This window comes from Tupaia chinensis, unplaced genomic scaffold (assembly GCF_000334495.1).
Source record: "Tupaia chinensis unplaced genomic scaffold, TupChi_1.0 Scaffold000052_1, whole genome shotgun sequence".
Taxonomy (NCBI): Eukaryota; Metazoa; Chordata; class Mammalia; order Scandentia; family Tupaiidae; genus Tupaia; species Tupaia belangeri.
Window position 1 is genome coordinate 5,923,052 of NW_006159510.1, and position 12,251 is coordinate 5,935,302.

Below are 12,251 nucleotides of genomic sequence, written 5' to 3' on the forward strand. Positions count from 1 at the left end.
CTCTGTCCCTTTCTGGTCAAATTTAAATAAATAAATAAATAAATAAATAAATAAATAAATAAAGTTCAATAAAAATAATTCTTAAAAAAAGATTTAAGGGACCAGCAGTTGGCATAATGGCTATATCATTGGACTCACATGTAGTCAACCACGGTTCAAGTCCCAGACCCGGTGGCTTAAACACATCAGGCACATGTGCATGTGTGCCCAAGATCCAGAAAGGAGAATGGAGGAGAAGGGATTGTGGCGTGCCATCCTCCCTGGGGGGTGATTTCTCACTTTCTGTCTCTCTGTCTCTCTATGTCTATCTGGCGAGCAAATGTACCCTATAGCAAAAACCTCTCAAAAAAAAAAAAGATTAAAAAAAAACACCAATAACAATAATCTAAAAAATATGAAAAGCTACTAGCTGATGATAATGTGGATAGTAATGTCTTTGCCTTGACTGATATGCATGGTAATCATGCTGGAAAAAGAAATGTTATACACTGTAAAGACATAAGTGATTAAATGTAATATAAAATAAATAAATAAAAGAGCCCATGTCCCTGAGCAGGACTCACCTCTGTGATGATGTAGAAGTCATCCCCAGGCTCCCCCTGAACGACAATTTTCTCCCCATCCTCAAACTGAACAGGCTCCAGGGCATCAGCCACTGTGAGGCGTTCCCACTTCTCCAAGGACTCTGTGAGGAGGACAAGGACGGTCACCAAGAGCCACACTCTCCCGCAGGTGTCAAGGCCAAGGGCGTCTGCTCTTCTCTCTCTCTCTCTCTCTCTCTCTTTCTTTTTTTAGAGGTTTTTGCTATAGGGTGTGTGTGCTCACCAGAAAGACAGAGACAGAAAGCGAGAAATCACCCCCCAGGCGGGATGGCCATGCCACAATCCCTTCTCCTCCATTCTCCTCTCGGGATCTTGGGCAGGCACACGCATCCGGCGTGAGCTTAAGCTACTGGGTCTGGAACTCGAACTGCAGTCGACTACATGGGAGTCCAGCAACATAGCCATTACACCAACTACTGGTCCCAACAGCTGCTCTTCTCAAAGTGCGTCCTCAGGAAATGCCCATAAGATGATCTGCGGGGTGAGTGAGCTTTATGAGAGACAAACGGAGAAAACAAGCAGCACGAAGGCACAAAAATCCACCTCCCCGCTATTGCTCTGCTAGGAGAGCCTGGGTACTTTTACAGATAGTCTGAATCCAGGATGCAGTCACTCACACTCCATCTTCAGCAGTCTGGTTTTAAAAGGAGGGTTATTCTAACTTATCACTGGTTTAATGTAAATAATGGGCACTGAACTGGGGGTCTAAGTTAACTCGGTCTGAAAACACATTTGTTATCTTCAAACAAATCGAGCTGCCAATACTTTGCAAACAATAGAGTCACAGCTAAGCACTATAGCTACTAAGTGGTTTAAAATAATTCTGAGTGGCTGAAGCAATTATCCTTTCAAAAGAAACACCATCCATCAGAGGTTATTCAGAGAGCACAGAGCTGCGGCTTGCTCTGGTCCTCACGGTCTGGTGCTCTGTGCTACCCTGGAACTCTGCAGAGTTCCCACCAGCAAGATCTTACCAGATGTGACCCTTTAACCTTGGGCCACTAGAAGAACCTTGAGCGAAATAAATTTCAGTTCGTCATGAGTCAAGAAAAGGGTGGGAGGCGGTAGGTGGTGTGGTGGTTAAGATGCCTGACTCCCACATGGCCAACTGCGGTTCTAGGCCTGGACCTGGTGGCTTGCTTTCTCATTCTCTCTCTCTTTCTCTTGTTCTGTCTCTCTTGGCTCACATTGAATAACAATAATAATACATTTTAAAAAGAGAAAACATAGAACTGCTTTTATATGTTGCACTATGAAGGCATATTATCTCTCTCATTATCTTAGGTCAAAATATTTCATTCCAATGCCGAGTTTATTTGAAATGTTTCCAAATTCAATAGACCTTTCCACCCTTCTCACGCCTTGGCTTCTCTGTCACGATCCTTCAGGAAGGAAGCAAAAACATAATAACGTGAGACTTTTATTAGAAAATAATGATCTGATTAATTATTTCTTTTTTGGCAAAAGAAACGTGGTCCATACTTATCAGATGCTACCTATGTAGGTCAGCTGCTAAAAATAAAAAGCAATGCATTTATTTTAGATCTAGGTTAGGATGGGGATTTCTCGCACTTTAAAAATTCCTGTCAGTGCTAGGCTTTGCAAAGGACAATGCCGTCCACTAACCCCAGGGCCAGTGCACACTCTGCAGCACTGAATAAAGACGTGCCAGACAGAAGCTGCTCAATTATTCACAACCTGGGGGTATTCCCAAGCAGGTCAGCACCTCCGCACACATCTTGTGACTAAATAATGCAGGTAACTCTTGAGCTACATTATGGTTGGTGTTTATGAGGAAGGGCCAAAAGGAAAGTAGTGTTTTGTTTATTGTTTTCTTCATGAGGGCAACGATACGAGATGTTTAATGTAGCAGTCAGGCACACTTAGGAAGTGCATATTTGATTAGCAGATTTTTTTTCTTCTCTTACAGTTGGAACCTCTAACAGTCTAGGGTCTGAAAATTAAGACAGGCAACAGCTTTATCTCCTGACATAAATCTGGGGTGAAAAGTGTCCGAAGGAACTGAAAGGAAGATGGCAATTTTTTGGCCCCAATTTTTTCTCATCTCTAAAGTAATTTATGGAATGCAGAACATTAGAGAACATTATTGTTCATTTTTTAAAAAGAATTATTTAATTTTATTTATCGTTGTTATTATTTTTAATTTTTTTACAGGGTGTGTGCACTAGCCAGAGAGAGACAGAGAGAAAGAGAGAAAGTGAGAAAGCATGCCACCAGGTCCAGGGCTCAAATCGTGGTTGGTCAAATCAGAGTCCAGTGCCTTAACCATCACAACATCTGCTGGCCCCTAATTTTTGAGAGAGATATTTGCTAGAGAGCGTGTGTGCTCGCTAGAGAAACAGAGAAAGAAATCACCCTACAGGGGGATGGCCACACCACAGTCCCCTCTCCTCCATTCTCCTCTCAGGACTCCGAGCATGCATACACATGCACCTGGCATCAGTCTCAAGACTCTGGGCTCAGGACTCAAACCATGGTCGGCCATGTGGGAGTCTAGCACCTTAGCCACCACACCACCTGCTGGCCCACATTTTATTTTTTTAATCTGCAATTCAGAATTCCTGTGCCTCAGAAATCTGGTGCCAAAGACTCACTCTATAGAAAATCAGTGCAGCCCAGGCCACTAAGAGTTCCACTTTTAATAACGGTCCTGTTTTCTGAAAAGTATTTTCAACACTGCATATGACAGTCTGTGGAATAAATGCAGGCAAGCATCCCCAAAATGCCTCGCAGAAGCCAGCCTGCAGGATGAGGCAAAGCAAGGGTGAGCGAGCTTATGAGACAGGACGTAGGTACACCAGCCCAGAAAGGAAAGCCCAGGCACACTGGTGCTCAGAGCTGGATTCTGCAGCTTCTCACATCCCGAGTGGGGTCTGTGAGGTCTGTGAGGTCTGTCATTCTGGGATGAGGAGAAAGTGGAGCCTGGACGGTACCAGGTGTTTCCGTGGAGTGGGGAGAAACGCCAAGTCCACAGCTTTGGGTCCTGTCCAAGCTGAGGGCAAGTAGGCTGAGAAGGAGGCATTGTCCCACCGGTCACTTTCTGGAGGACTTCGTGTGGCTAACGGTGACTGCACCAGAAAAGGGATTAGAGTTGCCATTCCTCAGGAAGGCCACGGAGCAGCCAGTCACAGTGATGACTGTCACATTAATCAAAGGAACACAAAATAGGTGGACAAAATGGGGAGGCCAAACAGATATTGTAAGAGGGGCTGAAAGGCTTATAAAAACCCAAGACATTAAAAAGAAAAAAAAGAAAAAACCTCGGGCCTGGACCTGCCTATTCTGTTTGGTCCTGGGGGTGGTCACCGGCAGCCTCAGCCTGCTGCACAAAGAGGGTCTCACCTTTCACTGGCTGGCGGCAGCACCATGGTGTTAGCCTGGACAGCACCAGCACGTGGACGGACATGAGCACAGAAGGGTGACTGAAGGCTCAGTGCTCGGTACCTGGTGGCCACCAGGGGCCAGAGTCCCACACCCGTCTCCGGCTCAAAGGCAACAGGAGACAGGAAAGGACTGCAGAGGCTCCTGTGTATTGGAAAACGTGTAAGGATTAAATGTCTCTCTCTTGGCTCCTGCAAAATCTTGGGAACGACTTGCAGTTGCCAACTTTTTGTTTTGCCAAAATGTATGAATGGCATTTTTTTTTAAAGCCACTAGAAAGAAGCCAGACATAATCTGGCTCTAAAGTGCAGTGATTAAGGCTGTGCATAGGGAAATGAACTCCCACATGGTTAACCAGGGTTCAAGTCCCAATCTAACATCTTGAAAAGCATGCTGGGCACTTATACGTGCACACCCAAAATCACAACGGGATGGAGAAACGCAAGAGAAGGGTTTGCGGCGTAACCACACCCCGTTGAAAGGGTTTCTCTCTCATGTGCCCTTTGGCAATTAAAAACTTTTTAAAAAAAGAAACAAAAGACACAGACACTGGGGCCAGTAGGTGGCATGGTGATTAAAATGCTGGATTCCCACATGGTCAACCGTGGTTCAAGTCCTGGACCTAGCAGCTTGAAAATCATGCCAGGCACATGTGTGTGCATGCCTAAGATCCCAAGAAGAGAATGGAAGAGAAGGGAATGTGGCATAGCCATCCCCCCAGAGGGTGATTTCTCACTTTCCCTTGTTCTGTCTCTCTCCAGCAAGTGTACGTACCCTACGGCAAAAACCTTCACACACACACACACATGTACACACACACAGAGACACAATAGGCCACATGTACAATTCCATTTCTATGAAATGTATAGAACTGGCAAATCCACAGAGACAGACAGTGGCTATGTGGCTGCCAGGGCTGGGGGAGGGAGAAATGGGGACTAACTGCTAAAAGAAGATGGGCTTTCCCTTTAGGGCGATGACAAAGTGCTGGGACCAGATGGTGGTGATGGTTACACAACACTGTGCTTTACGCCCCTGAACTGCAGTCTTTAAAATGGTCAATCCTACGTTTACATATTTTACCACAATAAAAAAAAGAACAACTACCTTCTCTTCACTTTTAACAAAAGGATCTGAAAGAGGACATGAGCTCTGGGCAAGCCCTCCCCAAGAAAGGTGCGGACCCTATCATACTGCACACCTGTGTGCACATGCGCACACTCATGGCTGTGGCCGTTCCACTGCAAGGACGGGGAGGAGCCACTGCGGGCAGAAGGTGCCCAGTGCGGCAGGTGCAGAGCCAGGTGCCTTCACCTCCCCAGGCATTGTCCTCCTAGGAGGCTTACTGAGTGGGTTCACTGGAGGACCAGGTGCCAAGGGCACATCTGCGACCCCGGTAACCCTCGTTATTCCTCCGGGGACTGAGAGGACTAAGGTGGCATGGGAGGACTGGGGTGGCACCAGGAGAAATCATATTTAGGAGAAAACCAAAACACGTCAGGGAAGGAAGCTCCAAACAGGTCATCACATTTACTCGAAAACAAAGTTGACTTTCTGCTCAAAACCAACTGACAGAGGAGAGGTTGGGGATAGAGAGGCATGGACAGCAGAGAAGAGGGACAGCATGCAACGGAAGGACAGTGGTGGCCAAGGAGCGCACACGGGGTACTTTGGTTTTACCAACAAATGCACACATGCATGTGAACATGTGTGCACGCGTGTCCCAAACTTGCGTAATGCCAAGAACACTTAACTAGGCAACCACACAGGGAATGGAAAAATGTCTAGGGCTGTCTGGCAGGTGCCCAAATGAGGTCTCAGAGGCAGACTCACACGGATAGATGGAGCCATGCAGGGGGTGCAGGAGCCACTGACCTAGGATGGAGACTTTGCTGAGGAACTCCTCATACATCTTGCGTTTTCTCAGTGTGCTGCCCTGTTTGAGACAAAAGAAAACACAAAGAGGAAGGTGGATCTTCACACCTGGGTCATTTCAACATTTCCAGATTTCCCCAAATGACCCTGAACTCTTAAAACGAGAGACCTTTTTAAGTTTTCTAAGTCTCAAAGTTACCAGTGAGCTGCCACGGTCCCCTATGTCCAGCTCCCCTCCCTCCTTCTGCAGGGCTTCTGAAGGGGCTTTTATCACCATATCTGACTGCCCTGGCAACAACAGAGCATCCCATCCAACTGGGCCCTTGATTGGTCCAAAGATGAGTACTCAACCAATCAGAACCCTGCACCTGGATTTCCATGTATCAAAGGGGAGGCAGGTGCTCATAAGCTGGGATGATGGTGAATGTGGGGAGCTGCTGCCCCAGCATGTATTTAACTCCTTCCTGTTGGGTTTGTATACTCCTACAACACCTGAGACAGAAAACCACCATGAACACAGGTTTTACTAAGCACCTCCCGCCGTGCCTGCAGGCTGACTGACCAGTTCTGACCAGGGTGGCATAAATACCGTGGTGTTACAACCTCTGAACATGGAGAAGGTGGCTGGAGCCCCAGCAGTCATCCTGGGCCCTTGTGAACAGAGGAACAACAAGATAAGAAGTATCCTGATTCTTTGACACCAGAGAAAACCAGATCCGCTCTGTTAGACCATTTCCATAGATCCTGAACATGAGAACTAACCATGTGGTTTGAGCCACTGTTACTTTGAGTATTTCTGTTATGCCCAATGTGACAGCCAGGTCTATGACAACCCCCAAGGACTCCCATAATTCATACCCTGGGTGGTCTCTTCCCACAATAGAGCTGACCTGCTGTATCCAAGAGGATGTTGAGGAAATGATAGCTTGACATTCCCAAGGACTAGACTATAAAAGACATTATCACGCCTGCCTTGACCCCTCCTGGACTAATCAGCCAGGGAGAGGCTCACAGAGGAGCAACAGAGGCTCCTGACAACCACCAGCACCATGGACACAAGTCGTCACAGAGCTGGTCCTCCAGCCCCCAGTGAAAAATCGCAATTATCACATTCCCAAAAAGATCCAGGACACAGCACTCCAGATAAGCTGTTATCTTCATGACCCACAAAAACAGTCTTTAACGAATGTTATACTGTTGCCACAGGCCTCTACTTTTTGGGGAAATTTGTTACTCAGCTACGGCGAATTAGTACATCCAGTGAAACCTAATCCTAACAGAGAGAACGATTAGCTCTTTTAAGGCTTACAGGCAGTTTGGCATAACCACCACTCTGCTGGCAACCCTCCCAGCTGCCACAGATGCCCACTGGCAATGGTAAGGAGGGTCATTTATGCTGCTTGGCCACAAGGAAGATGGCTTTGCAGTAAGGAAGATGCTCCTTCCCTGCCACCCTGCATCCCTTTGCAGGATCTTCATGGTCCCTGCAGCTAAAGCCAGTTTCAGGCACTGCAGCCTCTGTCAGTAATGTATGCAGAAAGATGTTCGAGAAAGAGATGGGTCAAGCCCAGCTGCAGTGAGGCAGGTGCAGGGTGTTCCTGTGCGATAGGGAAGCTGGAGGCATACCGGATCACAGATTGACCTGAACCTGCTGGGTGCACCCATGATGCTAGCTGCCTGAAGTCCAGGGGGAGGATAGTGGTGTGACAAACCCTGCGAGAGATCCCTATCACTCTTTCTTGAAAGAAATACACTTTTTTTCTAAAAAAGAGAGAGAACTCAGATATAAGAAGCAAAACTCTGACACACGGAGGCATCCCCAAATGCCTGTTCATCTCCCCAAACCTTTATTCTTTTGAGAGGCACTGTTCAAAGCATCTGTCCCTCCACTCGAACCAACAGCACTGCTGGAGAGTAGTGGAGGGACCTTGGCTGGCACTTACCCAGGGTCCTGTGTGGTAGGCACTATCATAGTTCACAGCAGTATAGAGGAAGAGGACGGAACACAAGTGAGCACTTCGAAAAGCTGTCCAAAGTCACTGTAAGTGGAAGGGCAGGGGCCTGCCCCAGTCCTGTCTCCAGGGCCTGCACCCACCTACCACACACCACCCACCACCCCGTCCCCATCTCTCAGCACCTAATACGGTCAGATGAATATTTGTTTCAGTGGCTCTGAAATCCGAAAGCAGATAGAGCTGAACACAAAATGTGCTCATATCTCCTTCAAAAGAAACCCTTTAGCATGTTGAAGGCCACTTCACCCTATGAGATAATGAGGAGTCAAAGCAGGAGCCCTTTCCACAGTGGGACTTGGGGTACCTTAGCTCATGGACGTGGAGCACAGAGCTGTGCGCAAGCAGGAAGCACAGTACTGCCCTACCACCCCTCATCCTTGCAGGGACTGAGCAGGACACTGAGCCTATTGAGGCAAGAGACCCTCAGGAAGGGTGGGGAAGGGCAAAGGAAGGGAGATGGCTCTGCTACAGAAAGGGGAAGGGCTCAAAAGGGGACAGGCTAGCGAAAAAGCAGTTGACACTAAATGCCTGTCCCTCGAAACTATGACAAAAATGTAAGCGGCAAGGAAGTGGAAAAAAATGACTCTCAAATCCCTGGGGTACAGCAAGTTTCCATGGGGCCAAACAAGGGGTTTTACACAGTTGCTTATTCTGGACCCTGGGGGTGAGCTTTCCCACGTGTCCCAAGCTGCCCAGGCCTAAGTCATTTCCAGTATTGTAGCCCTCCCTGCATGCCCCCCCAAGCCTCACTCAGCATCCAGAAACACAGACTCCTGGATGTGAACTAATCTTCTCACTCATAGAAGACCAAGCCCAGCCAAAGTGCCACTCAAGCCTAACACCCATGAGAGGGCTGCAGGCACAAAGATGCCCTGCCCTCTCATGCCTCCCAGGACCTCTGCATAGAGGATATACAGGCTGAAAGAAGGTAAAAGTCAGAAAAGTATACATTCAGATGTGCCATCTATATCATCGAATCTCGGTGAAATGAAATAATTAAAATCTCTGCTTCATCCGATCATTGTAAGGACCAAACAAATGTCCCTTATGTTGCTGTTGATGGTGACAATGATGGTAGTGATGACAGTGATGATGATGGGACCAGCAGATGACATAACGGTTATGTTGCTGGACTCCCATGTAGTCAGTCAACTGCAGTTCGAGTCCTGGACCCAGCAGCTTAAAACTCACACTGGGTGCATGTGTGTGTGTACCCAAGATCCCAAAAGGATAATGGAGGAGAAGGGATAGCAGCATGGCCATTCCCTGGGGTGGAAGATGATTTCTCACTTTCTGTCTTTCTGTCTCTCTCTGTCTCTGGTGAGTGCACACACCCCATAGCAAAGATCTCTAAAAAAAAGAAACCAAGAAACAGTGATGATGATGGCGATGATTGCATTGTTGATGGTGGTGGTAGTGGTGGTGATGAGATGATGATTATGGTGATCATGATAGTGATGATGACAATGATAGTGGTGGTGGTGTTGATGGTGATAGTGACAATGATACTGGTGACAGTGGTATCAATAGTGGTGGTAGTGATGATGAGGTGATGGTGGTGATAATGGTAATCCTAATGTTGGTGACAGTGATGATGACAATGGTGGTAGTGATGGTGATGATGGTGGTGTTGATGGTGATAGTGACGATGATGGTGGTAATGGTGGTGATAGTGGTATTGATAGTGGTGGTAGTGATGCAAGGTGATGGGGGTGATCATAATGTTGATAATGATGATGACAATGGTTGTAGTGATGGCGATGATGGTGTTGACAATGGTGATAGTGATGATGAAGGTAATGATGGTGATCATGATGGCGCTGAGGATGGTGGTGATGATGGTGATAAGGGTGGTAATGAAGATAGTAATAATAATGTGATGATTGTGGTGAAGATGATAGTGAGGATGATGGTTGTTATGATAATGATGTTGATGATAATAGCGTGATGGTTCTTACTGAGCACAATGGAGAAAGACTGACAGGGAAAATTAGCATACTCCAATTCCAATCCCTGCCTGCCCATAACTCCTCACACTTTTAGACCAGTCTTCTTTCCTCTGGGCCTAGATTTCTCCATCAGGATAATAATTGAGCTGGGAACCACATTCTCTTGTGTCACTGACTTGGGTTTTTCCTCCCATCTTCTTGCCATTGCTCCATCAGTGTTGTTTCCCCATTAGCCCAGAAGGTTCTCTGTTTGCTTTCTATGGAGATGCAGTGGGATGCCAACCTTGGCTGACTTTCCCATCTTCAGAAGTGGGGATTAGAGCCCACTGCAAACAGGTAGTACCTATTCCCCAGTCCTTGTCAGCCCTCACCACTCCTAATTTCTCCTCAGAAGAGGTGATGAAAAGATGCCCAACGAAGACTTTGCCAAGTGTTTTCTAGGTACCAGGCACCTATCTTGTCATCTCAAATTTTCACTGCAGCCCCTTCAGGTGGCACTATTGTTATCTCCACTCTACAGGGGCAAAAAAAGGCTCAGAGAGGGGTCACGGTCTGCTCATACCCAATGGGCTACCAAGTAGCAGGACCAGGACTTGAAACAGATGATCTTCCAAAATCAATGCTCACACCATTGGGTTCCACACTGCCTGAGAAGTTCAAGGTCTTATTGCATCTGCACTCACACACAGCCTTTTTACTCCTGAGAAGGCCAGAAGTGACATCCATGGAGCACCTACCTTCTGCTTAGCACTGTCCCATGTACCATCATCCTCCAACCCTCACATCGGATTGGAGAAGGGCAGTTCAGACAACCACGTGATATGCCCAGGCTGCCCAGCAGGCATAGACTGGCCCATAAGATGTTATTATTATTTTTCTTTTTTGCTTTTACCACCACCTCACCCATGTTCAAGGACACAGGTTGCTTTCAGATGGGCTTTACTGCAGGCCAAGAGGGGCTTGACCTTATGCAGTGAGAACTGGAAACTTCAGGGGCCTGGCTACCCTGAGTGCCTATCAGCCAGAAGCCTGAGATGGCTCAGGTGCCATGGTGTCCGCTGTGATGTCCTATCTGGACCTCTAAAAGGTGGAGCTTGCATGGCTCCCACAGCCCCTGGGCATCACTCTGAGATACAGGAATTATCAGTTAAAGGGTAAGGAGCCAGAAGAGGACTCTGTCCCAGAAGTGGACTCTGTCCCAGAAGTGTGCATGTACAGCAGCACCGGACTGCATCCATCTTCCACAGCCATCCTGGGAGAGTCGTGTTAAAGCAGCACTGGGCTCTGCTCTGGCTTGGCTGGCATGGCTGCCCCATGCACCAGTTTAATCCTGGCCCTGAGGCACTGACCTCACCACTATGATGTGAGTACCCCTAGGGCCCAGTTTAGGGGACCACAAAGCTAGGAGGTTGGAGAGTGGGGATGTCCCAGGAGGCCAGCACTTGAAGCCCTAATCATCAGATGTCTAGAGAAAACAGCCTCTTGTCTGGACATCAGAGCAGATGTGGGAGGTGCAGGAGGGAGAGAGCAGAGAAGCTCGAAGGACCAGGACCGGGAGGGGCTCGACAGAGCACAGGGGTGGGAGGGTGGATGGCGGAGCAGACGAGAACTGTGGGTGTACGCATTTCCCAAGGCTCGGAGGACACCAGGAGCAGTGACTATGCGTGTTTAAATTAGGGACGCACATCGAGACTGTGGGGGTGGGGTGGGAACCAGGCCACCTGCATTTCCAGCCTCCACCAGTCAGCAATCCGCCTGGGAGAGGCTGCAGGGTAACTTAGAGCACTGGCTGTTTAAAGGCAGCAGTGGGGACAAACCTCCTCTCTCTCATTTACTACGTGTGCGACCCCGAGCAAGCAGGTGCCTCTCTGAGCATCAGTTTCCTCACCCAGATAATGGGAATATCTTAATATCCTTAACACTTGCCCCAAAGGGGCCCATGAAGGTTACACAATCTCACATCTGTCAAGCACCCAGTATGTGGTACGGAGACAGAGGCCAGCCTCTTCCCTGACCCCTCAGCCACTCCATCAGCTCTGGGCCAGACCAGCACTAAGAGGGCTGCAAGTGCCAGTTTTAGAATCCCCGAGGTGTCCTATCTGCCTCACAGAAGCCCAGAGTCAACCCCTAGATTCTCCCTCCCTCCCACCTTCCCAGTAAAGTTCTAACAGGTTGTGGGAAATCACAGCCCAGTGGATTTAAGAAACCTCATCAAGTGGCCCATGACCATCCAGACCAAGACGGTGTGGAAGATACTCATGCATGCACTGCAGGTGTCCTGAACAAACGGGGCTTCTGTGGCAGCGTGAAGGGCGCTGTTGGTAACACAACATCCGGGCCCATCTCCGGTAGGATGTGAGGCGCACCGGCCGTCAGAACAGGTCTGGACACCTTTGGCAGCAGACGCA

At 48.1% G+C, this 12,251-nt stretch overlaps 1 protein-coding gene across 1 annotated transcript in view; it reads right to left on the minus strand.

Moving 5' to 3' along the window:
• PRKAR1B (protein kinase cAMP-dependent type I regulatory subunit beta) overlaps nucleotides 1-12,251 on the minus strand; it is a 59,744-nt gene that overhangs the window by 30,351 nt on the left and 17,142 nt on the right. The window contains exons 4-5 of the mRNA XM_006141364.2: nucleotides 5,880-5,940; nucleotides 564-685 (exon numbers count right to left, since the gene is read on the minus strand). Coding sequence (XP_006141426.2) covers nucleotides 564-685; nucleotides 5,880-5,940 — 183 coding nt within the window. The remainder of the gene's footprint in view (nucleotides 1-563; nucleotides 686-5,879; nucleotides 5,941-12,251) is intronic.